The following is a 27,639-nucleotide window of genomic DNA, read 5'->3' as shown; positions in this document are numbered from 1 at the left end:
ACAGTATTTTGTTCACCAAAAGAGTTTTACTGTGAAAAAATAGGCTCCTGGGCAAGGCTTGGAAGGCAGAATGTGAGCAAAGATAAAACTAAACTGCCCTTCAGAGTAAATTAGGATTTGGGGGTTTCTCTGGGGCTTCCCTGGTGGCTCAGAGGTTAAAGCATCTGCCTGCAATGCGGGATACCTGGGTTCGATCCCTGGGTTCGGAAGATCCCCTGGAGAAGGAAATGGCAACCCACTCCAGTACCCTTGCCTGGAGAATCCCATGGACGGAGGAGCCTGGTGGGCTACAGTCCACGGGGTCGCTAAGAGTTGGACACGACTGAGCGACTTCACTTCACTGGGTGTCCTAGGAGTGAGGGACTGCAGAAGGGGGAAGGGAGCTAAAGCAGAGATATGTGAATTTGAGAATCCAGAAAGCATGCATTAACTAAGGAAAATAAACCTTTCCTCACCCCCAAATCGTTGAGAGGTGGGGCAGGACTGCAGATTTTGACACTCCATGTTACCATTAGAGGATATTGATCCCACTGGGATGCACCCAGGTAACCAACACTAGCTTACACTTCTAAGACTGGATATAGATCTTTCCTGACTCTTAAATGGGTGTCTTCTCTTATAATAGGAGATAGTCAGCTGATAGCAATTATAATGCTGAGGGACGATATGGGTTTAAAATATGTCTAAAGGGGTGTGAGCAGAGGTTCTCAGCCTTCGGCAAATGATGCCAGCATCTCACTAGGAGACTTATAGGAGACTATAGGAATCTCAGTGGATGGGGTAGAGGGACGTGAATTCTGTCTCATACCCAGGACTCCCCGAGAATTACCATTCCTGAGATGTCCTTCCATGGCGGCTCCCTAAGGAGTCAGTTTGGAGTGACAGCCGTGGCCTTGTCCAAACTGTTAGGGTCCCAGGATGATAAAATGCTGCTACATTTTTAAATTTTCTTCCCCCTCCTTTTTTTTGGTGGGGCCACGCTGGCTTGTGGGATCTTAGTTCCCAGACCAGGGACTGAACCCAGGCCCTTGGCAGTGAGAACAGAGTTCTAATTACTGGACCGCCAGAGAATTCCCTACCTGTTTTTCTAACGGTAACAATCGGACAGACCATTACTGGAAAACCCAGACACAGGCTGGTTCGTCTTGTGCCTGGTGGGAAGTTGATTCATCTCCCCCTCACCCTCTGCCATCACCCGATATTCCCGGACTAGATCTCAACCAGGAATGGTGCCCAGATCCTGGACCACAGGATAACCTTGTTCATCTGTGGCTCTTCATTTTCAGTAGCAGCTAGCTTAACCTTGTCATCTCCAGACTTCCTCTCTCAAGAAGCCACTCGCTGCTTTTGAGCTGTGCTAAGGGGCTACAAGCGGGTCTGCGGCACCGCAGGTCTCAGGTTGATTGGCAGCCTGCTATTGAAAGGTCTTGGCATTGAAGGCCGGCTGTGGCCTGGCCGTGACTCACCTTGCATCTTCATCACCTACAACTTCACACATCCTGTCTCTGGCCAGGCCAGCCTCCTGCCTTCCAGCTCCCGTTCCTGCCTCCCCAGCGTGTCCCATCCACATCCCACATCACCCTTCCCTCCTCCCCTGCTCCATTCAGGTCATCCCTTTATGCCCCGACTCCTCCAGGTCCAAAAGGACATATAATCTCTTAGCAGCGGATGCTTCTCAATGGGGATCTAGTAGGAAAGAGTTTTACTCTTCATATTTTTTTTAAAACCAATTTTTACTGCATGCATTCATTTTTTTAATTAAAATACTTTTTAATTAACACATCAGCGGAAGGAAAATGAAAATCCGCCGCAGAGCAGGACCACCCTGCTTCCGCAGATGGACTGCTGGGTCCACACCGAGGATCCTCGCTGTCTGGGGGAGGTCCACACTGACTGTCACCCGCTTTGGTCAGCTCACACGAGGGCTCCCACGGGGCCGGAGCTGGGGGTTGGGTTGACTTGTGGCGTAACCGAGGGGGCACTTGGTGCAGTGGGGTCCGCCGGACTAGGACGCAAGAAACCAAACCCAGACTCGGCTCTCTCGCTTATCATCCGTCACTAAACCTCTTTGGGAATCAGCTCCTTAAGGTGAAATAAAGGGACAGACTCGAGCTGTGGGCGCAGATGTTTCAAACTCATGTCTCCCATCCAAGTACTAACCGGGCCCGACCCTGCTTAGCTTCCAAGATCAGACGAGATCGGGTGCGTTCAGGGTGGTTTGGCCACCGACAAAACTCATGTCTCAATAGGGGTTTCTCCCTCTTCCTTCACACACTGAGCAGCCAAAAAGCAAAATACGACCCCGTTGGTCTCACTTTCTATGATTTAGGTTATGAAAATGGTGATTTTCTCCACATGCTTTTGAAAAGCAGAATACTGCTGCCTCCCAACCAGAACCACAGACTAGAGGGTTCCCCTGCTACTCCAACAAAACTCCACTGAGCTTGTCTATATTTAACTTCTCATTTTCTTAAGATGTGCCTCCTTCCGAAAGCAGAATAGAAGAAGAAGAAAAAAAAAAAATCCCAGTTAACTGGATTCCAGTTCATTGAGGGTTTACTATAGGAAGCCACGCTGGAGAACCCTCCAGCCTTGTGAACATGCAGTCTGCGATCTGGACACCTTTTATTTAATTTCAGGAAGTCCCTTTGCATGGCAAAAAGGGGTCTGAGGAAAGCAGAGCGGCACAGATGAGGGGAGGGGCAGAGGCAGAGTACTCACGAACTGTGGCCCCCCCGGCTGGGAGAGAAATGGGATCCATGGGAGGAGCAGAAGTCATTCTTGACGCAAACAAGGGGCCTGGGGTGAGCCACCCCACCCCAGTGCCTGGCCATGCAAGACGCAGAAATGGAGACTGTGGCCCATCAGGACCACGGAAGAGATGCACCGACTGGTGGGGAGTCCCCTGGGGGCCACCCCCCTACCCCCCCGCAGGCGCTTGCAGGGTCTGGAGCCCAGGAGGGTCTGTGTCCGAGTCCACGGGGCATGGCCGGTTAACAGATAGCACCAGTTGGGAGGCTCAGGGCAGGAGAGACAGAGGCTCTCAGAGGCTAGCACCTACTGGCCCGGGCCCTCCTGGGATGAGACTCACTTCCTGCCTGGCTGCTCTGGCAGTAGGAGCCTCAACCTCACCCCGCGTGGCCCCAGGAAAGGAGGAAATTGTCAGGACGAGGTCTGAGCTGGGGCACCAGCTGCCTCCGGAGGGCCAGGGGCACCACATTGAGGGGCCAACGTGGGAGGGACAGGTTGGGGGTCCGACGGGGGGACCTCCCTCCCACCCAGCAGTGCCCCAACACCAAGAACCTTCCAGAAGCACATTCCTGGGGCATTATGTAGTCAACCCGTTCCCCATTCCCCGCCCCATGACCCCATGAGTGGGCCCCCTGTTGCTTCTGATTTATGTGTGGTGGGTCAGGGGCAGAGAGACCAGGCCACAGAGGTCTCTCCAGTTCCAGAGGTAGGCAGCGCGTGTGTGGTGGGGTGGACACTCCGCTGGAGGCCTGGCCCTGGTCCCTCGCCCGCCCCTCTAAACCATCTCAGCTATGTCTCCCCTTCCTCAGCTATCCAGTCGGAAACTCCGACCCCACCTACCTCAGAGGGACAGGCTAAGGGTGAAAGTCGATAACAGATAGAAAAACGTGTTTTTTTTAAAAAAGTATAAAGCGCTATTCAAACGCGAGGCAGTGTTGTCATCACGGAGATCCACCCCTTAGCACGTCCTTCCTCTTTCACCTGGACACCTCGTCTTCCTTTTTTAGGGTCGCTTTAACTCTTAGAACCCTATTTCTTGATCTCGGCAGGGGTCCGAGACTCCCGGGTGACTTTCCCTGACCACGATCTGAGACCCCAGAGCCCAGAGGCCAAATGGGCAGGCTAGGTGCCCGAGGGGTGGTGGGGGTGTGTGCTGGCCTCCTCGCTGTCCTTTCAGGACCGTCCCTGCGGGAGGAAGCCCCTCGGTCCACCCCGTGAGAAGAGCTGGGCTGCCCCTTCAGCCGGACAGGTCTAGGGGACTCCCGCCCGCCCCTCCCACCCTCAGGGGGACCCCCGTCTGGAGTGCAATTCCTGTTCCCAATTTCCAGCAGGTGGCGGCTCGAGGGAGGGAAGGCGCCCAGAGAACCGAGGGCGGGATCGTGGTGGGGGGGACGGGGGGACCCCCAGGCTCGCCCCGCCATCCCCGCCCCCTGGCCCCGGCCCTGCTCCTGTCGTCGCCGCCGCCGCCGCCGCCGCCAGGCCCTAGTCTCGCTCGGGCGGCGGCTGCAGGGGCCGCGGGGCGCCCAGGCCCGAGCCGCCGCCAGGGCCGCCGCCGCCGGCGCTGTGCACACGCAGGTGGTCCTTGAGCGACTCTTTGTATCGGAAGCTTTTGCCGCACTCGCCGCACGTGTAGGGCCGCTCGCCCGTGTGGATGCGCTGGTGCTTGAGCAGGTTCTGCTTGCGGATGAAGCTCTTGCCACACAGCGCGCACTGGAAGGGCCGCTCGCCCGTGTGCAGCCGCTGGTGGTTCTGCAGGTGCTCCTTGCGGCTGTAGGTCTTCTCGCACTCGGAGCACTTGTAGGGCCGCTCGCCGCGGTGGGTCATCTGGTGGCGGATGAGGCCCGAGTGGCAGTTGAAGCTCTTCTCGCACTCGGCGCACTCGTACGGCCGCTCCTTGGTGTGGCTGCGGTGGTGGATGATCAGGCTCTTGCGCACGCCGAAGCTCTTGCCGCACTCGGGGCACGAGTAGGGCTTGCTGCGCGCCCCGCCGCCGCCGCCGCCGCCGCCGCCGCCGCCGTGCAGGAGGAGGCTACGCCGGAGGCCGCCCGGGGAGCAGCAGCTGCCGCAGCCCCCGCCCGGACCCCCGCCCGCCGCCCCCACGCCCCCGCCGCCGCCGCCGCCGCCGCCGCCCGCGCCCCCGCCGCCCTCGCCGCCCGCACCGCGCTCCCCGGGCAGCGCAGGGAAGCCGTCGTCCAGCAGCGCGCCCCCGCCGCGGCTCGGGGGGCCGCCCGCGTCCTCCGGGGGCGCCGGCAGCCGGGGCAGGCTCGGCGGGGCGGGCTGCGGCGGCGGCGGCGGCGGGGGCGGGGCCGGGTTCTTCACCATCAGCAGGCTGTCACCTGTGGGGAGAGACACGAAGAAGGGACATGCTGATACGGCTCGTCTGGGGCGCGGGGGACCCAAACCGTCTCTGCGAGGCGGGGTGGGGGCCGGGTCCTTGATTAGGTCCTCTGAGGCCTCCTGCGAGTCATGGGCTGGCGGGCCCCCAGCTCCCCCCGAGGATGAGCGAATTAAACACGGCTGCCTGACCCTCGGACCCGCACAGAGCCGTGAGCCGGAGGCACCCGAAGCGGGTAGCTGGGGGGCACGCAGCTAGGTCAGGAAACTCCCGCAGATGCTGGGAAGAGCGGCGCTCCGCGAAAGCTCCCTTGAAAGGCAGAATTGCCCGGAAATAGACTTAACTGTATTGATGTTTGATGCTAATTTATCTAAAGAGAATTTCTTGACAAGATGGAAAGAATTTGCCAGAACCTATCCCAGGTGAACCCACCACACAGGTGGCTCAGGCAGTAAAGAACTTGCCTGCAATGCAGGAGACCCGGGGTTTGATCCCTCGATTGGGAAGATCCCCCGGAGGAGGGCATGGCAACCCACTCCAGTCTTCTTGCCTGGAGAATCCCATGGACAGAGGAGCCTGGCGGGCTACAGTCCATGGGGTGGTGGCAAAGAGTCGGACTCAACTGAGCCACTGAACCACCACCACCATCCCAGGTGAAAAGCCTGTCTAAAGGCCTAGGGGAGTGGAATGCAGAGAGCTGGGGGCATGCCTCCCACCTCCCTTGTGAGGTTGCATTTCCACCTAGCATGCAGCCTTTGGCCTCCTACAGCAGTGGGGTCAACTGTGTTGGTGTGAGTCCCATCTGGCCTCAGATCCCATTTGTGGGGAGCAGACGTCATGACGCTGTGCACCCCCTCCTGTGGAAGCGGCTGCTCGGCCAGCCTCCCCAGGAAGCACCAGTCTTGCTCCTGCAATGATGCTCTTTGCTTGCATCCCTGCCTCTCCATAGTCCATGCTCCCGCACTACCGTGGGGTCAGAGGGACACAAAGCCTAGAGCATCGATCAGAGCCGCGACCTCAGGCCAGGACTCTGACCCCCAAGGAACCACTCGGTTTGATGACCGTGTTCAGGAGCCTTCTCCTTCCTTCACCCTCCATCATCACCTCCTGGATCCCTCGTTCACAGTCCCTTCTTCCTACAGGAGCCCCAAACCATGACATGTGTTCCTTACCAGCTGCTCCTAAACAGACTGGGCTGAGCCTGCCCCGCACCCCCCCTCTCAGCCGACACTGCTGGGAGGTCTGGCTGTGGCCTCTGTCACCGCTGCACTGTGGGCCCTGCTTCTCCCTCTCCACAATCTGCTCCTCTCATTCCTTCGTAGGTGTTATTCCCAAGAGGACCCCCAAGGAAACCTCCATCTCGGGGACTGTTTCCCGGGAAACCCAACCCCAAACGGTCCCAATCCTCCTCTGATCCTTCGTCGTCACGCTCAGTATGGGCACGTTTTTTGGTGCTCTGCCTTCCTGACCCAGCTTAGCTCCTGGGTCCCTCTGCCCCTTCCTTTGTCGGGGTTGCCCAGGGGACCCCAGTGTGGGTAACAGCACTCAGGCAGCTGAAGACTGCTGGAGAAGATCACACGTCTCAGACCCTGGCCTCCTACCCTGCAAATCAGTGTGTCCCATTTTTCCATTTTCCAAGGAGATGTCACACCTTCTCCTCCAGGGTCTAATGTGAGGACTTGATAACTCTGGAAATCCCTGGCCAGTAGCTGATTCAGATACAAGCACATGACCTTGTTCTGGCCAATGAGATGTGTTTGCTGGGAAGGCTTCCTCACTCCCTGGAGAGAGTGTAGGGAAAAAAAAGATGGTCTTTCCTTCCCCTCTGGGGCTGGAGGTGATGCTTGGAACAGCTGTGGCCATATTGCTCCATTCACACCACAGGTGGACGAGCAAGGATTGGAAAGAACCTGGGGCCTTGGATCCTTGAACTAACCAAGACTGAAACCAGACCACCTCTTCATTACATCAGAGAATAAATGTCTTTATTCTTTGAGTGTGGATGGGTGGGTTTCTGTCCTCGGCTACCGCAATTCTCTTTTTTAGTTTTATTTTTTTGTCTTTATTCTTTAGGGCAGTCTGAATGAGGGTTCGAAAGCAGTGAGTATCCTTCCAGACACAATGGTACAGCTTCACCCAACTTAACCCTCCCTTGACTTCATGTGCTCCCCTATCCAGCTACCAGCTCATCTCATTTCTCTGTTCCTTTTCTTTTTAAGAGTTAGCTATACTTGCTTTCACTACTTCTTTACCTCCATTCTCTTTCAGACTTTCACAATCAGGCAGCATGTCCCAGCATGCCACTGAAACTTTTGTCAACATTCAGCTCCTCTCGCTCCCAGTCCACTCTCCTTTCCCTGGCTGTTAAGAAGACTCTTGAGAGCTCCTTGAACAGCAAGGAGATCAAACCAGTCCATCCTAATGGAAATCAACCCTGAATATTCATTGGAAGGACTGATGCTGAAGCTGAAGCTCCAATACTTTGGCCACCTGATGCGAAGGGCCGACTCATTGGAAAAGACTCTGATGTTGGGAAAGATTGAAGGCAGGAGGAGAAGGGGATAACAGAGGATGAGATGGTTGGATGGCATCACCCACTCAATGGACCTGAGTTTGAGCAAACTCTGGGAGCTAGTGAAGGATGGGGAAGACTGGTGTGCTGCAGTCCATGGGGTCACAAAGAGCCAGACATGACCTAGTAACTGAACAACAGCAACACAGAAGATGTTATCTCCAAGACAGACATATCTCCAAGAAGATATGTCAAAATCTGGATCCCCCCCAGTGGTTCAGAGTGTGACCTTCTTTGGAAATAGGCTCTTTCCAGGGGTAATTAGTTAGGATGAGGTCATACTGGAGGAGGGCAAGCCCTTGATCCCACGTGACTCCTGACCTTACAAGACACAGACACACAGACGGTGTGAAGACAGAAGATTAGGGTGATACATCCACAGATCAAAAGACAGCAAAGATCACCAACAGACACAGAAGCTAGGAAGAGGGAAGGTGGGGTCCCCCACAGCTTTAAGAGGGAGCAGGGCCGCGCCAAACCTCTGACTTCAGACTTCAGGCCTCCAGAACTATGCGAACAAATGTCTGCTGCTTCAGCCATCCTAGGAAACTAACACCCCTGCATCCTCGAAAGGAAAGGGGTCAATGCTTTGATACAGGCCTTTGAAAGGCCGCCACGACAGAGCATCACCCTGTAAGGGGCAGGGTGGGTGAGCAGCCATCCCTCTGGACCAAATACCCAGGGGCCCGGCTGGGTGCCCCACTCACCGGGGCCAGAGTCTAACCCGAGCTCCCCGTCCATGGAGTCGCGTGGGCCCCATGGGTACGGCTGTTCCTCCTGCTTTATCCATGACAAGATATCGTGGGCGGAGATCAGAGACTCTGTTTGGGGAGAGAAGGCAGACTTAGAGCCTGTTCATTTTGCCGAGCATCCCACCAAAGGCTCAAACACCACCACACGCAGAGGCCACTGCTCTGCTCAGAGAGCGTGTGCCAGTCTGGGTATCCCGTGCCCCCACCCTCTTCGAGGTCCTGAATGGACTTCACTGATGCTGCTGCACCTGGGCTCAGCCAGGCAGGAGGCCCATCTCTCAGGAGGCCCGTGTGGCGACCGAGCCAGGACTGGGATCCTGGGAGCCCCAGGGCCATCTGTGGGGCCAGGCCAGAGGGGAGCTCAGCCTCTGACGGCCCACAGGACAGAGGGAGGAGGGCGAGGCCTTCATGATCAGCGACGGCAGAGGCGGTGGACAAGGGTCATTAATGAGAACTGCAGCAGAACGTCCACCTCCCTTATCAGGAGGCACTGCTTCCTCCTCTGTCCTGGAGCCCTTCAGCTCCCCACCCCAAACTGTGCGACCCTGGAGAGCTGACAGACTACACGGAACCCCAGACTCTACATCAGCTTTTCTGCCTGGTGTCCCCAGGGGTCACAACCACCAAATGAGATGACGCTGGCCTCCTCCACTCTGCAAGTATACGTGAGTGCATGCACATATGCACACACACGTGTGCACACATAAGCACATATACACACATGCGCACACGCACGTGCATGCACACACACACATACACGCACGTGGGGCCTGGGTGGGCAGAGCATCCCTACTGCTCTTTTATGCTCCCGTTTATGCCTGGACTACCCCCAGAAATTTTCTGGGAGTCATCTAGCTAGTATTCGCTCAAGGAAAATTCCAGAAAATGTAAATTACTTTCTGTCAGAAATATGCGCAACCTTTAAAAGGCTTTTGAGGGACTTCCCTGGCCGTCCAGTGGTTTAGACTCTGTGCTTCCACTGGGGTGCAGGTTCAATCTTGGGACAGGGAACTAAGATTTCACATGCTGCGTGGCATGGCCGAAAAAAGTACAAAATAAATAAAAGGCTTGTTGATTATACTTCAGAAATCAGCTAAGTCATTTCAGTATCAGTTCACTGACAGGACAAATTATTGATGTAAGGATTCCTTTAGAGAAATCCTCCTCGCTTTTCTAGTAGTTACACACAAAAATGGGTACAAAGTCGTCCTCTGGGGAACACACAGTGGTTCATTCCCTGAGTTTCTCACTGGCCTTGGACCAAAGTGACTCAGTCGGGTTGATTTCCCAGAAGATAGGAACATCACCCTCCATGTGCTCTGGCGGCCCACTCACCTGAGTTGGGGTCTGTTGGGATGTCCCTCTCCGCCAAGTCCTGCTGGTCCCACACGCACGGGGGCTCCTCCTGTTTGATCCGGGACAGGAGATCCTGGGCGGAGGCCGGTGAGTCTGCTTGACGGGACAGAGCGGCAAAGGGGTTAAGGGACACGGGCCCGCCCACCAGGCACTGCTTTATGTCTCTCAATAGGTTCTTTTCCCTAAACGTCAGCGGTAATCATTGGAGGTCATTAAAGCTTTAAGTCGGCTTGGCCCCCACTGCTGGTGCTTTTGCTGAGAATAAGTGGAAACTACGGGGGAATGATGACATCACAGGGATGCCGCTGAGAGAGCTTGTCTGTCCTTCAGGAATGTAACCCCTTCCACGGAGCTTCACACCCGAAGCCTGAGCACCGGCATGAGGGAGGTCTTCCTCCTGCAAGGACCAGCCAGGGAAATGACACTTCCAGGAAGCCTTTGGGAGACGGTGAAGGACAGGGAGGCCTGGCATGCTGCAGTCCACGGGGTCGCAAAAAGTCAGACACAACTGAGCGACTGAACAAGAAAGCCTTTTATCTTCACCATCTTAGCGGGAATTTTCTAAGATGTAACCTACCTGTTCTTTCCTCTGCAGACTCCATTAAACTTCATCTACCTTTTATTGCCTTCTTATCTCAAAGACTCCACTGGAGATAGTAACATGGCTATCTATATAAGCTTTCAAGGAATGAGCTGGATGAACTGGAAAGCTGTCTTCCTCTGCTGGGGGGCTGTTACTACTCACCTATGAGTATGAGGCTTTGACTAAGGGGATGAAGCTTGTGGAGCCCTAACCCATGGGTAAGTTAAGAGCTTATCTTAACTTATAATATACTATCATCTTAACTTATAGTCACAGGGCATTACTGTATCTTGTGATGGGTAATTTTATGTGTCCGCTTGTCTAGGCAACAGTACCCAGATAGCGGGCCAAACATTACTCTGGATGCTGTTATGCTGTTTTGTTTTGAGGAGTTTAACACTTAACCCATAGACTTGGAATAAGGTGGATTACCTTCGGTTATGTGGGTGGGCCTCTCCCACCAGCTGACTGCCAAATAGGAAAAGACTGACTCCCCGAGGAAAAGTGAATCCTACCGGCAGACTGCCCCTGGTTTCCAGCTGGCAGAAGCCAACTCCTTCAATTCAATCCCTCTCTCTTTACACATGTGTGTGCACGCACACACCCTATTCTTCTTTGGAGAACTCTGACTAAGCCACATCTTCTCGAACAGAGTGCTCACGTACACATGTTGGATGGATGCTGTCAAAGAAGAAGTACCCAGACTGCCCGTCAGGACGGCGCCTAGGGCAGGGGGGCGGCTGGCACAGAGGCAACAGCTGTGTTTGTTTAAAACAAATCAGTTCTTCCCACTTGGGAGCAGGTCTTAGGGACCCACAGTTTCCCTACCCACCGAACCTCTAAAATGCTTCACTCTCGGTACTTCGGCAGACACTGTTTTTCGAGGGGAGAAACGAATAGTTAAAACCTGATGTTACAAAGAAGAGAAAACAGAACAGCTAAGGCTAGAGGTGCTGGCCCCTCGTCCCCATCACGCACCGTGTCTGTGCCTCGTGGGAAACCCTGTCTTTCCTATCCATCAATCGTGGACCAACACTTCATCTTCAGCTCAGGCCTCTGGCCGGGCACACCTGTCAGAGAATGCTGGGCACCTGCAGACCATGCAGACCCTTCCCTCAGCCACTCAGCCCGGGCAGCCAGGTCGCTCACTCACCGGTTATGGACTCCGTGGGGATGGCTCTCTCCTCCAGGCCCCGCTGAGCCCGGGCGCACAGGGCCTCCTCCCGCTTCACCTGAGAGGACGTGTCCGGTGCCGGCCCCAGGGGCTCTGCTCCTGGGGACAGAGGGTCACACGGTCGGTACCGTTTTCAGGAATGATCGTCAGCTCGGGGTCAGGGGCACAGCCGACAGCGCTCGCCAGGGAAGAGAGCACAGGGGCCTTGGGTTCCTATGGGCACCAAGAACCCTGAGGAGCAGAAGGGCCTGGGAGCAGGGGGTGATCAACCCCCAGGACAAGGGGGTGGGCCATGCTGCAGAGCAAGGTAAAAGAAGGCAGGCAGAGAGCGCGGAGACAGCCCGTGCTGGGTGGCTGCTGTCAGGGTGGGCCGCAGGGCTCCCTCCACGTGGGAGACATCCGGCTTCATCCTGCACCCCAGTCAGAAAGATCGGGTCAGACACACACACACACACACCTGCACCAACAGACACAGATGGACACACACACCCACACCAACAGACACAGACAGACACACAGATAGACACACCAACAGATAAACACACAGACACAGATACACAGACACACAGATAAACACACAGACACACCAACAAACAGACACACAGACATACACACATAGACACACATAGACACACACACACCAACACACACACACACACACACAGTCATACTCACAAACACACACACACACACAGATACACAGAGACATACGGACACACACACACAGACACACTCAGACACAGACACAGATAGACATACACTGATACACTCATAGACCCACGCAGACACACCAACAGACACAAATAGACAGACACACAGACATACACACAGATACACACAGAGACACACAGACACACACCCACACCAACACAGACACACACAGGCACACACAACACACACAGACACACACACAGACATGCACAGACACACACACACACACACACACACACACAATTAGCAGCAAGTTAGAGTGGGCAAAGGGAAGCAGCCCAGCCCCATTCCTGGATGGCTATCGCACAGCATCCTATGCATAAGGGACAATAACGCATGTTCCATGTAGACCCCAAGACGTGACCACAGGGCATCTTCCTCTTACGAGGCTCTCTGGTGTGACCTACACCACCAGCCCCGGCAGAAGACAGCTCAGGCAGGAGGAAAGAGACTAGATGAGAAAATGGAAGACTCGGATCTGGGTTTCAGGTCTGCTCTCCGCCCAGCCGATGAGTCACTTGGCCTCTCTGGCTCTCAGTCTGCTCTGTCCCCGATTAAATGGACACCGTGGTCTCTGTCCTATGTGACACAGGGATAGATGACAATTCAGTGGAACAGCTGAGGTTACACTGCTTTCATGGGAAAGGTTGTCACAGCTGCTGACCTCAAACATGTGTGGTGCTTAAGCCAGGGAAGGAGCCATTTAGACAAAATGTCCAGAATAGGCAGATCCATAGCGACCAGTGACTGGCGGGGTACGGAGAATGGGAGTGACTGCTCCCGGGCGTGGGGTTCCCTATGAGGAAATGTTCTGGAATTAGATAGTGCTGATGGCTGCACCAGCCTGTGAACCACTAAATCCTACACTCCAAACGTGAATTTATGGCAATGTGAATCACATGTCAATAAGGATCATCGAAAAAGCAAGAGAGTTCCAGAAAAACATCTATTTCTGCTTTATTGACTATGCCAAAGCCTTTGACTGTGTGGATCACAATAAACTATGGAAAATTGTGAAAGAGATGGGAATACCAGACCACCTGACCTGCCTCTTGAGAAACCTATATGCAGGTCAGGAAGCAACAGTTAGAACTGGACATGGAACAACAGACTGGTTCCAAATAGGAAAAGGAGTACGTCAAGGCTGTCTATTGTCACCCTGCTTCTTTAACTTATATGCAGAGTACATCATGAGAAATCCTGGACTGGAGGAAGCACAAGCTGAAATCAAGATTGCCAGGAGAAATATCAATAACCTCAGATATGCAGATGACACCACCCTTATGGCAGAAAGTGAAGAGGAACTAAAGAGCCTCCTGATGAAAGTGAGAGGAGAGTGAAAAAGTTGGCTTAAAGCTCAACATTCAGAAAACGAAGATCATGGCATACGGTCCCATCACTTCATGGGAAATAGATGGGGAAACAGTGGAAACAGTGTCAGACTTTATTTTTCTGGGCTCCAAAATCACTGCAGATGGTGACTGCAGCCATGAAATTAAAAGACGCTTACTCCTTGGAAGGAAAGTTATAACCAACCTAGATAGCATATTGAAAAGCAGAGACATTACTTTGCCAACAAAGATCCGTCTAGTCAAGGCTATGGTTTATCCTGTGGTCATGTATGGATGTGAGAGCTGGACGGTGAAGAAAGCTGAGCACCGAAGAATTGATGCTTTTGAACTGTGGTGTTGGAGACTCTTACAAGTCCCTTGGACTGCAAGGAGATCCAACCAGTCCATTCTAAAGGAGATCAGTCCTGGGTGTTCATTGGAAGGAATGATGCTAAAGCTGAAACTCCAGTACTTTGCCCACCTCATGTGAAGAGTTGACTCATTGGAAAAGACCCTGATGCTGGGAGGGATTGGGGGCAGGAAGAGAAGGGGATGACAAAGGATAAGATGGCTGGATGGCATCACTGACTCGATGGACTTGAGTCTGAGAGAACTCCGGGAGTTGGTGATGGATAGGGAGGCCTGGCGTGCTGTGATTCATGGGGTCGCAAAGAGTCAGACACGACTGAGCGACTGAACTGAACTGAACTGAACTGAAGGAGAGCAGACTGGGAGGGAGGGGGCTGTCTTCGAGCAACCTTCTAGGGAGGTTTCGGTGAACACGCCCTCCACATGTAAGACAGGAGGGGCAGAAGGCCCCGATAGGAAGGCTGCTGTGACGAGGCAGAGAATACGGTCGGAGGACCGGATTTCACCTGGTTCGACACCGTCAGGAGAGCCGAGTCCCTGAGAACCCGCACACTTCCTGTCACCAGGTGTGATGTTCTCAGGGAACTGGATCCTTAGAACATAAGATTCCCCTCGGGTGAGGGGACAGCCTTGGAGGGTAAATCTGCCTGTGAGAACAGGCTGAGAATGCTGGAGATGACAGCTGGGCACAAAGCAACCGGCCACGTGCACCACGCGCACCACTCACACCACGCACCCTACGTACAGCATGCATACTAAGCACCCTGTGCATATCACACACACCACACACCCACACAGCCACGCACACCACACACCCACGCAGAGCCCTCTCCGCCCACTTGCCTGGGCAGGGCCGCTCCCATGTCTAGCGCCCCAGTCAGGCCTGGGAGGCCGCCCCTCTCCATCGTCTCCAGTTTACCTGGGCATCTCAAGTGACATGCCTCTAACCCAAAAGACGAACCTCCATGGTGGCCTTCCTGGCCCTGAAACTTCCTGTATGTGACCGCCCAATCTGCAAGGTGGCAGAACCGGCCCAACGAACAACTAAGAGAAGCCGCGCCCCGCTGCTCCCCGGAACTCATGCTGGGATGGGGGCTTCTCTCCCGCCCCACCCCGACTTGGGGCTCTCTGCAGCTGCCATCACCTGTGTCTGGATCCATGAGGATCTCTCTCTCTTCTGGGTCACGCTGCTCCCACACGCAGGGCTCTTCCCGGGGCTCAGCCTGAGATGGGGCTTCCGGCTTAGACACGGGTCCCTCCGAGTCTGGAGTGAAGTGGAAGGCAAGGAAGGGCTGAGGGAACTTCACCAAAGGGTCTCCATCAAGGGTGATGGGGAGCCCTCCCCTCCTCTACCCTGGCGCCTCTCTCGGCGGGCGGAGGTGACCGTTATGTCAGGTCACCTCTCAGGAGAGTCTAAGTCAATGGATGCTCCAGTTCCTGGTGGAGAACTAGCTGGGTTCTGGAACCCAGAAACAGCAGCAGAGACCGGTGGCTTCTCCAGGGCTGCTGGGAGGTAGCGCCTAGGGATGCTGTTGGGCTGTATTCCAGAATAGTAGCAGCACAGTGTTCAGTTCTGTAGTAACAGGCCCTGTTCCTGGGTCTTTACTTTCCATACTCTTATCAATTGCTCTAACTTCCTAACAGGGAAGCACATCGTCTCTTGAATTTCTGTGAAGTATAAACATGAAACACCTTGCCTAGGGGTGCACCCTGGGTTGAGAAGCATGTCACCCCTTACTCCGAAGATGCTCGCCTGGGGGACGGAAGGCACACTTACCCAGGGACATCAGGGTTTTGTAGTTCTCCTTAACCAGGTTGTTGTAAAGCTCCTTCTGCCACTCATCCAGGTTCTTCCACTCGTCCTCAGAGAAGTAAACAGCGATGTCCACAAAGGTCACTGGAACCTGGGCCAACAACAGTGTTAGCCTGGTGCTTCCTGCCTGCTGCTCCTCCCCAGCTCCCGGGAGGGGTACTGACCGCTCCACCCCAGACTCTGGCCCCAGTCCCCATGGCCCCAACCTCCCCATCCTGCTTGGCCTGTCTCAGTGGAGTCAGTCCACTCTGATTCTCCTGAGCTTCCAATAACAGATGGTCACCACTGCCTTTTAAAAATGAGGCATTTCAAAGTTAGGTGACAGCCTGGATGGGAAGGGAGTTTGGGAGAGAATTGATACATGCATATCTATGGCTGAGGCCCTTCGCTGTTCACCTGAAACTATTACAACATTGTCAATTGGCTATATGCCAATACAAAATGAAAAGTTTAAAAGTTTGAAAAAATATATAATAAAAAAATTAAAATGAGGCATTTAACCACATCCTTTGTAAATTCACTTTAAGGTCAACTGGGTACCCAAAGGTCAAGCTTTTGGTGTTCAGGGTGACAGACATAGAGTAGGTTCTTGGAGTCTCAGGGAATCAAGTACAATAAAATCCTGTTGAGAAGCTGTATTTCTGTCACCTCTAAGTGCACAGCTACATTTCTGTCACTAAAACTTGCTGGTGCTAAGGCTCTGGCATCTTGATGTTTTGGGCACCACTATGACCAACCTAGATAACATATTCAAAAGCAGAGATATTACTTTGCCAACTAAGGTCCGTCTAGTCAAGGCTATGATTTTTCCTGTGGTCATGTATGGATGTGAGAGTTGGACTGTGAAGAAGGCTGAGCGCCGAAGAATTGATGCTTTTGAACTGTGGTGTTGGAGAAGACTCTTGCGAGTCCCTTGGACTGCAAGGAGATCCAACCAGTCCATTCTGAAGGAGATCAGCCCTGGGATTTCTTTGGAAGGAATGATGCTGAAGCTGAAACTCCAGTACTTTGCCCACCTCATGCGAAGAGTTGACTCATTGGAAAAGACTCTGATGCTGGGAGGGATTAGGGGCAGGAGGAGAAGGGGACGACCGAGGATGAGATGGCTGGATGGCATCACCGACTCGATGAACGTGTCTGAGTGAACTCCGGGAGTTGGTGATGGACAGGGAGGCCTGGCGTGCTGCGATTCATGGGGTCGCAAAGAGTCGGACACGACTGAGCGACTAAACCGAACTGAACCGAACCGATGTCCCAAGCATCTAGAAGCTCGTAGTTTGGAGTCAGTAAGCATTTGCTGGATGTGTTGAATGGTCTTCACCCACACTAGGAAGGTCCCGCTGGAGCCTGAGTCGTCAGTTGTCTAACATCAGTCACAAGGTTCAGGGCATCTCATCTGCCCCATAAAGCTGTCATCTTGGGTGGGCGAGGCCTCCTGTCTGCCCATTGCGGTCACTCACCAGCCTGACCTCATCTGCATAGAATCGTTCAGGATGGTTTCAGTTCCGTGACTTTAGGATCTGAGCTGCCCTGTGCTGACCACCAGCCTCACCTCCTAACACTTTCTGTTCCTGCTGGGCCAGCCTTTCCCCCTCACCCTGAAACCCAAGCCCTCGGTTCTCCCCAAGCCCTGACTCTTGGTACCATCCTTCTTGGTACCTGACACGTGGTACCTTGGTGTGAATTAGAAAAAGCTGCCCTCTTGGGCAGGCCCGCAGGTGCGCTGTCTGGTGAGTGGGCAGTGCCTCTACACAGAGGAGAGGTGCCAGTGCCAGGGTCAGGTGCCACATGCGCACCTGGGTGCCGCCTACCGCCTGGCAGCTCACTCCCATCTGTAGAAACAGAACTAGAGCTTCTAATCCCCTGGACCTTCCACAGGCTTGGGCGAACCCCCAGCCTAGGAAAACTGAGGCAGAGCCATCTTCATTTAAATTCCCTGCCCGAGATAAAGGTCACAAATTCTGCAGGTGACAATCGCAATACACTCTGACCTCTTGGCTGAGGCTCCAGGCTGCTTCGCAAGCCTCTTGGCCAGCTTGTTCCCATCTCGCTGTGTTCCCCGGGAGGCTTCTTTTGAGCTCTTCGCTCTCCCCAGCCATCCCCAGTCTCCCCGTGATGGCAGCTTGCTGGTCGCAAGCTCCTGGCTCGGCCCGTCTCCCAGGCGAGCCGACTCCCCACACGTGCCCTTCATTTCTCCTTCTCCTCCTGCTTGTGACACTCAGTCCATGCCAGCTTCTCCCTCTGGCATCTTCCGTCTCTCCCCACCCTGCTCTCACTTCAGGGCCTCCAGCCCTCCACTCTGCCTCCTTCAGTGAGGCTACGTGCCTTCTTCTCCTGAAACATTCCAAGGACCTCCCTGTCCAGGGGTGAAGACTCCACACTTCTACTGCACGGAGAACGGATTCCATCCCTGGTCAGGGAACTATAAATAAGATCCCACATGCCCCTTGGCATGGCTCAAAAAAAAAAAAAAGAACATCCCAAGATGCACGCTCTGTGTTTTCTTCACAATCCACACATCCCTCACCCCCTGAAATCTGCCCATTGTCTGCCCCCCACTGTCTAAACCACCTCCTGGGAGGTTATCAGCTTCCCTGCCGTTAACCCTCGACCCCTCAGTCCTCACAGAGGCCAGAGCGCCTTCCTGAAATCTCCCCCTGCTTGCTTCCTACAACCATGGAGCCCGGCTCTCATCCTCCTTACAGCTCCTCCTTCTTCCTCCCGAGACCAAGGTCCGGCCCTCACTCTTCCCTGTTTCCTTGCTTTCCCCTTGGCAATTTCTTTCTTTCTTTTTTTTTTGGCTTGTGTCTTTTACAAGTTCTGTGGGTACCTCTTTGTAGATGACACTCTTCAACTTTCCCTTCAGAGTTCACATTTCAACAGTCTTCTGACTGGCTTCGTTTATTCATCTTTTAAGGACCTCACACTAAATGTATTCAAAACCAAGTTGGTGGAATTCTCTGGAGATACAATGGATAAGCATCCACCTACCAATGCGGGAGATATGGGTTCAATCCCAGGTCCGGGAAGAGTCCACGTGCCGCGGAGCAACTAAGCTCGTGTGCCACAACTACTGGGGCCCACGTGCCCACAGACCAGGCTCCACAGCAAGAGGAGCCACCACAGTGAGAAGCCTGCGCACCACAGTGAAGAGTAGCCCCTGCTCGCCACAACTAGGGAAAGCTCGTGTACAGCAGCAAAGACCCAGTGCGGCCAAAAAAAAAAAAAAAAAAAACCTGTTACCTTTTCCAACACACCAACTCCTCTGCCTCCCTTCACCAGTCAAAATTCCGGGACCATAGTCTCCGAGGTGGCAAAAGATATCACTTTGCAAAAACTTCACTGTGCTAGGATGTGGCAGAAGTCTGAAACATGGTCCAAGACTACAGGCAGCCTACAGTTCAGCCAGACAGAAAAGATTATTCATGAATTATCCATGAATAATTACACAATTAATAGAAACCACAAGGCACAGAGCAGCTGAGAGACAATGGCCTTCCTTGGATCTGACAAAGAGAATGCATCTAACAAGGCCAAGAGTCTACAAGGAATTAAAACTATGGCCCGCAATATTAACAGTCTCATGGTGCCTTATGGTTGTGGATATTTTAAAATACATCCACAAATTCTTTGTCCCTTCAAAAAATAGAGCCTAATTCTCCTCCCACTGAGTGTGAGCAAGACTGAGTGACTTGCTTCTAATAACAAAAGAAGTGATGGTCTACAACTTCTGCTGTTTTGTTGTTCAGTAAGTCATGTTCAACTCTTTGCAGCCCCAGGGACTGCAGCACACCAGGCTCCTCTGTCCTTCACTGTCTCCTGGAGTTTGCTCAAATTCATGTCCACTGAGTTGGTGATGATATCTAACCATCTCATCCTTTGTCACCCTCTTCTCCTCCTGCCCTCAATCTTTCCCAGCTTCAGCATCTTTTCCAGTGAGTCAGCTCTTCAGATCAGGTGGCCAAAGTATTAGAGCTTCAGCATCAGTTCTTTCAATGAACATTCAGAATTGATTTCCTTTAGGATTGATCGGTTTTATTTTCTTGCAGTCCAAGGGACTCTCAAGAGTCTTCTCCAACACCACAATTCGAAAGCATCAATTGTTCAGCGCTCAGCCTTCTTTATGGTCCAATTCTCACATCCGTACATGACCACTGGAAAAGCCATAGCTTTGACTCTATGGACCTTTGTTGGCAAAGTGATGTCTCTGCTTTTTAACGCACTATCGAGCTTTGTCATAGCTTTCCTTCCAAGTAGCCAGCGTCTTAGTGGAGGTGATGGAATTCCAGTTGAGCTATTTAAAATCCTAAAAGATGATGCTGTTAGCGTGCTGCACTCAGTATGTCAACAAATTTGTAAAACAGCTTCTGAGGCTTAGTCATAAAAGTTGCTACAGCTTCCATCCTGGTCTCTCTTTATGGATCTTTTACTCTGGGGGAAGACAGCTGCCATGTTATAAGGATGCCTGAGCAGCCTTACAGGACAGGTTCAAGCAGTGAGGACCTAGCTGAGGCTTCCTGCCAGGAAGGAAGGAGCAACTGGAAGCCAATCCTCCAGCCTCAGTTGAGCCTTCAGATGACTGTAGCCCCGGTCAACAGCTTGACTATAACTTCATGAGACTCTGAGCCAGAACCACTCAGCTAAGCTGCTCCTGAATTCCTAACCCATGGAAACTGTAAGATGATAAAAAATAATTTTTTTAGGCTGCTAAGTGTTGGGGTATTTGTTACACAGCAATGGACAACTAATACAATGAGCTACATGGTGTTGTCCCAGCAGTCCTCGCAGCTCCACAAATCAAGCGTATTATCATCTTCATGTTACAGATGAGAACAATGAATCTCAGAGGGACCTGCTGGGAATTCACTTACTGAATGACTTATTTAAAGGTCAGTTCTTTCCTAACAGGGATTGAGGAGGCCCAGAGACAACAGAAAACATACTTGACCTGTGGTAGGAAAACTGATAGGTGGTGAAGCCAAGATTCAAACCCAAGCTTTCTGCTTCTGGACCCCACAAGTAAGCCATGTTCCGTGAGGTACAAATCAAGACCCTGACACATGGTTCAATGCACAGCGGGGCCAGGACTCGGCACTGAGTTAAAGTGCAGAGCACAGACAATAGCAAAGGGCGGCGTGTGGGGAGATGATCACAAGCAACATGGTTTATACGCCAAACTCTACACAGACCAGCCCCGCGGGCTGCAGCGGCAGAGGGCGGCTTAGGGAGGAACCGCTGTTAGGACTCAGCTCTGCGAGGCCTCGATGGATCACCGCCCAGCACCTCCTCTGGCCAAGCCACTGGCTTGACTGCCAGAACCAAAGATAAAAAAGGGCCAGGCCCTTATGTGGAAGCGTGAGCCCTCCAGCTGCAGAGTCACTCGGCACACATGTTTTGCTACAAGCAGGTCCTGTCGCAGGCACTGGGATGCTGCAGTGAACCACACGGAGGAAAGCCAACCAAGAGACACAGAGAAAGTATTTCAGATACCTGAATGCTTAATTGCTTGGAGGAAATGAGAGCAGGGACCAAGGAAAGAGTGTGCTGGGCTGGGTGGCCATGAAGGGGACACTGATCCAGTGACAGCTAGCAGACCCCTGATGGGAGCGACCTGCAGGGGGGCGGCTTCAGTGAAGGAAAGTCCCTGCCAGGGGGACCCTGTGGTGCGCTGGCAGCAAGGAGTGGGCAAGAGGGGGTGGAGGGAGATAAGGTCAGAGGGGTGGGTTTGAGGGAGGGGACCACTGACAAAATGGAGGTTTTTAAACTGAATAACCTGGGGAGCCATTTGAGGGCTTTAAACAGAGGTGATATGACTGATTTATATTTCTCAAAAGGATCAGTCTGGCTGCTCTGTTGAAAATAGATGGTTTGGCGTGGGGGCCAAGGATGGAGACAAGGGGACCAGTGCGGAGGCCACAGCAGGAATCAGACAGGAGGCAGCGGTGGTTACAATTAGACGAAGGTGGGAACAGTGAGGTGGCGGGGGGTGGGAGGGGGGCTGTGTGCATATTTTGAAGAAAAATCAGATAGTATTTACTAATATAATGGAAATCAGGTGCGAGAACGAGAGGAAGCGTGGATGACCCCGAGGCTTGCGGCCTGAGCAGCTGGAAGGATGAGGATGACTTTGAGGAGAGCAGGGTTCGGGCAGAAATCAGAAGTTCAGTTTAAGTAAGTTAGTAAGTGAAAGTCGCTCAGTTGTGTCTGACTCTTTATGACCCCATGAACTGGGAATTCTCTCTAGGCCAGAATACTGGAGTGGGTAGCCTTTCCTTTCTCCAGGGGATCTTCCCAACCCAGGGATCGAACCCACGTCTCCTGCATTGCAGGCGGATTCTTTACCAGCTGAGCCATGAGGGAAGCCCAAGAATAATGGAGTGGGTAGCTGATCCCTTCTCCAGGGGATCTTCCCAACCCAGGAATCGAACCAGGGTCTCCTGCATTGCAGGCGGATTCTTTACCAACTGAGCTATCAGGGAGGCCCCAGTTTGGTTTGAGTTAAATCTAAGATATTTGCTGACAGCCTGATGGAGATGCTGAATTAGCAGGCAGGAATGCGAATCTGGCATTCGAGAAGGAAGTCTAGGCAGGATACAGAGAGCAAGAGTGGGAGGGAGAGACTGCACTCGGGAGCTGACAGCACACAGGCTGCGTCTACAGCGCTGAGCCTGGGTGAAATCACGAGGGAGGGAGGAGAGACCGCAGGCAGGCCAGGAGGAGCCCGGGACCACCCCAAACATAAGGAAAGGAGAGGGAACGGCAAAGAAGACTGAGAAGCAGCAGCTGGCGCTGTAGGGAAAGAACCAAGGTGGGGAGGGGGGTCCGGGGGGTCCGGGAGCCAACAGGTGTTTCTAGGAAGGGTGGTGGTCTCCTGCATGAAAGGGCAGGAAGACGAAGACTGGGAGGTTAATACTGTGGTTCCAGTGATCCTTGGCTCTATGGACACCATCAGAGCTCTGGCAAGACCAACAGGATGACGAGGTGGCGGCAAGAGCCTCAGCCACATGAGTTCAGGGAGAATAACCCAACCCCCAGGTTACTGGAAGACTGAGAAGAGAGGAACACAGTAAATGAGACCAGGGAGGACGCAGCAGCAGAGTCCAGACAGTGAGGAAGTCCACAGGTCAGATGGCCTAGAACTACAAGGGGATGTGGGAGAGACAAAGGAGGCACTTACAGGGGGAAAAACTTAAGAGACATAGCAATCACAGTGTACAGACTTATTTACGTTCTCATTTGGGCAGCTCAGTTGGTAAAAAATTGGCCTGCAATGCCGGACACCCAGGTTCCATCCCCAGATCAGGAAGATCCCCTGGAGAAGGAAATGGCAACCCAATCCAGTATTCTTGCCTGGGAAAGCAGCCCGTTGACTGAGAGTGCAGGGTTGATGGGCCAGGAGAAGGTGGGAGGGAAAACAGAATAGGAAACGGAGCATGAATTCTGATCATGAGATGGGCCCGCTGGTGACGGTCATGACTCCAGCAACTCTGCTTGGAGTGGTTTCGGGTCTGTCTCCAGCCGCGTGCAGAGGAGCAGGCGCAGACCACAGCCAACGACAAACGGTCTTTGAAGGTGTCAAGGCGAAAACCCAGGCGGGAAAAGCTTTAGGAATTTGCAGACACCCAGACCGCTTGGGAGGGACTGGGAGCAGAGAGGGCAAAAGGCTCACAGACAGAACCCGCGGGCTCTGTGGGGAATGGGTAGAGGCCAGCCTCCCTGCAGAAGAACGTTCCAGACGAGGTTGTTCAAATGGAGGCCGGCTTTGAGAGGACACCAACATTGGGCAACAGGGTGTCAGAGACGTTTGTGAGAAGGCCTGACGAAATGAAATCAAGGTCCTCACCAGCCTCCCTGCCCTTTGGGGACCACCGCTTACCTTGGGGACCTCGCCCTTGCTGCCCGGGGGCAGCCGCAGGACCCAGAAGTTCCTGTTCCTCAGCAGGTTCTCCATGTTCTCCAGCCGCCTCTGCAGCAGCCCGTACTCCTGCAGCAGGGTCCCCAGCACGGCCCACTTGCCCTCCATGTGGTTCCCGAACTCCACGGCCGTCTTCTCGCAGTCGGCCAGCTTCTTCTCGGCCGTCCCCGTCCGGCCCTCCAGGTTGAGCAGCTGGCTGGCCTGGGCATCCACCTTCCTCTCCACGGCCTGGATGGCGGCCACCACGGTCCAGAGTGAGATCTCTGCCGTGGGTAGCTGGGGCTCTCGCATCATGCGGTCGGGGAAGACAGGGGCCCGATCTGGGAAGGGTGGGAACTGGAAAGGCATCGGTCGCCGGGCGTCCATGTCCCATTCCTGAGCCTGCGGGCAGAGTGGGGGAAGTGATGGCCGGCATGAGACCCCGTGTAAGGAGCGAAGGTGGCCCGAGAGCAGGGGACAACGCGTCAAATGCTGCAGATCCCCATTCTCCCGCCAAGCCCCTTCCTCTCCGGCTACGGCGTTCACTAAGGTCCGCAGCAGTAGCTGGGCACCCACCCACCCGACCTTCCCACTCCCGGCCTGCGGGAGTCGGGCTGGTCACTAGTCTACCACCCACCTTGACCCATGGCAGGTCAAGGTGGTGGACCCTGGCCTAAACTGTCACAGGCCACTTCTCTTTGACGAGACCAGCTGCTTTCTTAGCGGGCTAAACTTAATGGTGAACTCCGAAGAGCTTGCCCAGCATTTGCTGCTTCAAAGCAAAAATGTTCACATCAGTCACGCGCCCCCTAATCGTTCCAGCAATCTCTAAGCAGGTTAGGGCAAGAATGATTATCCTAGAGCTCTGCTTTAAAGATGATGAAATAGAAGCCCAGAGAAGTGCCTTTCCAGAGCACAGCTCTGCACCGCCTACTGGAGCGGTTCTAGGTGCTGCAGGTTGACAAAAACACAGTTCAGATAATGGGGCTGGGGGCACCGGAGACACTGGGAGCCCGAGCCAGAGAACAAGCGAGCAGCCTTGTCTCCTTACACAACTCTGTATTCATATTTTCCAAAGTGGGTGTGCCCGAAAATGTCATTCCCTGAGGAGGAGGGAGGGGGGAGCATTTCTAAGAGGAGGAGAAGGTCCCCCCACCCCTCCTGCTTCCCCAGGGGAGGGGTACCCAGTGGCCCTGGCCCTCCAGTACCCCCAGCTCTGGGTCCTCACCCAGAAAGGCAAAGTCCCCAGGATGCAAGTTAAGAGTTGATCCCTATGACCAAGAGAGGGGTGGTCACTGTGTACTGTTGACCCGGGGACTGGCCCCATACCCCACCAGCACCCAGGGCTTGCTGGACAGCAGGGCTGAAATGGTCTCTCCTTGCCATGTGACAGGAGAAGGGTCACTTTCTGTTCTCTCTGTTGCTGCTGAAGGGGCCCTCAGGATGGGTGAAGTGGAGACCTGTTACTTAGAGGTGAGCTGGGCAGGTCGGGACAGACATGCTCACGGCCCTCTCAGACTTGGCACGGCTGTGGCAGCCACAGAGGAAGATCACACAGGTTCCAGGGAGCAACTCCTGACATGGGAGAAAAGGCAGCAGGGCCTGGGCGAGAGGTCCTGGCATCTCCAGCAAAGCTGTGCCCTCAGCACACAGAGGTGTCATTCCAGCCTGGCCCACCGAACAGGTCAAGGGCTGACGGGTGGAAGTTCAGAACGTCACTGGGCCCAGTTTACTTTTCGCAGGTGTTGGGGGAGAAAAATTTTCCTCTTCTACCCTTCTAGGTTCTTCCCTGGTCTCACAGTCAAATTGCCATAAGTCAGATCAACAAGAGAAAAACAATTTCAGTAACACGTATACCTCCTGTATTGGAGAAGGAAATGGCAACCCACTGCAGTATTCTTGCCTGGGAAATCCCATAGAGGAGCCTGGCAGGCTACAGTCCATGGGGGTCCCAAAGAGTCTAACACGACTGAGCGACTAAACAAACAAACATACCTCCTGTAAACATGGGCGAGACCCAGAGACCTGAGTGATCTGCCAAAATGACCCAAACCACTGTATGAAGTACCATCTTCAGCTAAAGACAAAGGATGATGTTGGGGGGCTGGGGAGTTAGTTATGGGGGTGCCCAGGGAAAGGATAGGATGTAAGGGCACAGGTTAATGCAGACATAAGTCGCTGCCTTCTCTGATAAAGAGTTTTTAGCGACTGAGTCATGCCCTCTTCCTGGTACAGCGATGGAGGTTTCTCCTCTACAAAGGGAACTCCTACTTGGTTTTCAGAGCGTCTCCTGTGCCTGCAGCTCCTCTAAAATAACCATCTTAAAATAATCCTGGTGCCAAGGAGGCAGATTTTGGGGCGGCAGATTCTGCTCCCCTAAACAGGTTTGGAGATGTAAGGCTGAAACATGGTCAGACAGGACACAGCAACTCCTGGCCGACGTGTCAGAACCTGGCTGGCTGAGAACCAGGCCAGGGACAGAGAGGGGCTTGGTGGAGTCCAGCGGAGGTCAGGTCCCACCCTCTGCCCCTGGCAAAGCCATCGAGGCCTGTCTCCGCCTCACACACAGCCCTGGAGCTCTGGCTCCCCAATTCGTCTGCACCGTGAGCTCCTCCTTAAGGACTGGTGCCCACTCTCAACCCCAGAGACTCAGATTTCACCGGTCTGGAGGAGGCTTGGGAGTCAGGAGTCTTGAAAGGTGCTCAGGTGCTTCTAACAGTGCGGCCAAGTTTGCCCACCGCTGGCAAGAAGGCAAAAGCACCTCTCACCGGCCCCTTCCTCGATCACAGCCGGTGCCAGGGAGAAACGTGAATCGCTGTTACACTTGGGGAGAGATGATGGCCGTACAACATTTAAACACACCTTTCTGTCTGAGTTGGCCGCAGCGGTAAAATCTGACCAGGGACCCCGCGCGCCCACGTCCCCGGCCTGGCGCGAGGCGGCCGGCCAGCCCCTCGGCGAGCCCGGGCCGGGGTGGGGGACGCGGTCACGGCGGGGACCGCGCGTTCCGGGCCCTCCCCCCGCAAACCCCCGGCCCCGCGGGGGCCTCCCCGGGGCGCCGGCTCCGGGCCCGGCCGGCACGCGGCCTCGGGGGCCCGCCGCTCCGGGGTGCGGGCGGGGGCCTGCGAGGGCGCCGGGCCCGGCCTGCCGCGCGAGCCCCTGTCCCCCCGACCCCACCCCCGCCCGCGGCCCGGGGCCCCCGCCGCCCCGGCCCCGCGCCCCGCCCCCACGGCAGGCGGGCGGCCATGGCGCCGGCGGGGGTGCACCCACCTGCATGGGCGGCATTCCCTCGGCCATTTCCCCGCGCAGCGCCGGCTCCTGGTGGCAGACCTCCTCCGGGGGCAGGGCCTGCGCCCAGCTCCAGCTCCCGCTGTCCAGCCCCAGGCCCTGGATGCCCAGCTGCTGAGGCTGCGGCCGTGTTGACACAAACTGCATCCTGGGAGCGCTGTTCCCCCGCTCGGGCCGGCCAGGGAGAAGAAGAACGTTTTCCAGGCGCCTTCCCCCTCGCCGGGGCCGGACAGCTCCATCTACAGCCCGTAGGAGCAAACAGTCCCCTTCGGCGGCGCTCCCCGCCCCTCCGCCGCCCGCGCCGCCAGCCAATGGCCTCCGAGCTCCTGCCCGCCTGCGGGGACCGACGGGGGCCGCTCCGGGGCCCGGAGCCAGCGCCGCCCCGAGGTGGCCCTACCGCCCGTGGGCCCCTCGGTGCGGGTGGCCTACCCCAAAGTCCCCAACCGCTCAGGGTCCCAAGCCCGGGGAGGGATTTCTGTCCGTTCGGCTGATATCTATTGGGCATCCCAAAGGACCTGACCCTTCTGAAAAATGTTGCAGTTGTCTTCAGCCACCTTTGTTCTGGCCTTGCCTCTTGCCTCACTCCTTTGCAGGCTTCACCTCCCCCACTGTCCCTTTTCTCGATCCAGATTTACCTGGATCAACTCCGGGCCTTTGCCTGGATGACAGAGAAGTGACTTGGGTTGGGTTAGAAGAGGGCCAGACCTTTC

General features: G+C 54.6%; 1 protein-coding gene across 1 annotated transcript; it reads right to left on the bottom strand.

The window, feature by feature from the left end:
• Positions 1-4,233: 4,233 nt before the first annotated feature.
• On the bottom strand, positions 4,234-27,127 carry ZNF282 (zinc finger protein 282). The gene is made up of 8 exons (XM_052638893.1): positions 26,912-27,127; positions 23,624-24,043; positions 15,712-15,838; positions 15,079-15,198; positions 11,503-11,622; positions 9,746-9,859; positions 8,366-8,479; positions 4,234-5,087 (listed from the first exon to the last, which is right to left on the bottom strand). The coding sequence occupies exons 1-8, from the start codon at positions 27,074-27,076 to the stop codon at positions 4,234-4,236; spliced, it is 2,034 nt and encodes a 677-aa protein (XP_052494853.1). The 5' UTR covers positions 27,077-27,127.
• Positions 27,128-27,639: the final 512 nt, after the last annotated feature.

Source organism: Budorcas taxicolor, chromosome 4 (assembly GCF_023091745.1).
Source record: "Budorcas taxicolor isolate Tak-1 chromosome 4, Takin1.1, whole genome shotgun sequence".
Lineage (NCBI taxonomy): Eukaryota > Metazoa > Chordata > Mammalia > Artiodactyla > Bovidae > Budorcas > Budorcas taxicolor.
Note: the sequence above shows the minus strand (reverse complement) of the source record. Positions and strands in the feature narration are given on the sequence as shown.

Bases quoted from the DNA above. Each gene is read 5' to 3' on its own strand.
- ZNF282 (XM_052638893.1), bottom strand. From the start codon at position 27,076: ATGCAGTTTGTGTCAACACGGCCGCAGCCTCAGCAGCTGGGCATCCAG. The intron at 15,839-23,623 runs GTAAGCGGTGGT...TTGTTGGCCCAG, and splicing joins GCAAGGGCGAGGTCCCCAAG to GTTCCAGTGACCTTTGTGGA. The intron at 5,088-8,365 runs GTGAGTGGGGCA...CTCTCCCCACAG, and splicing joins CGGGTTAGACTCTGGCCCCG to GTGACAGCCTGCTGATGGTG.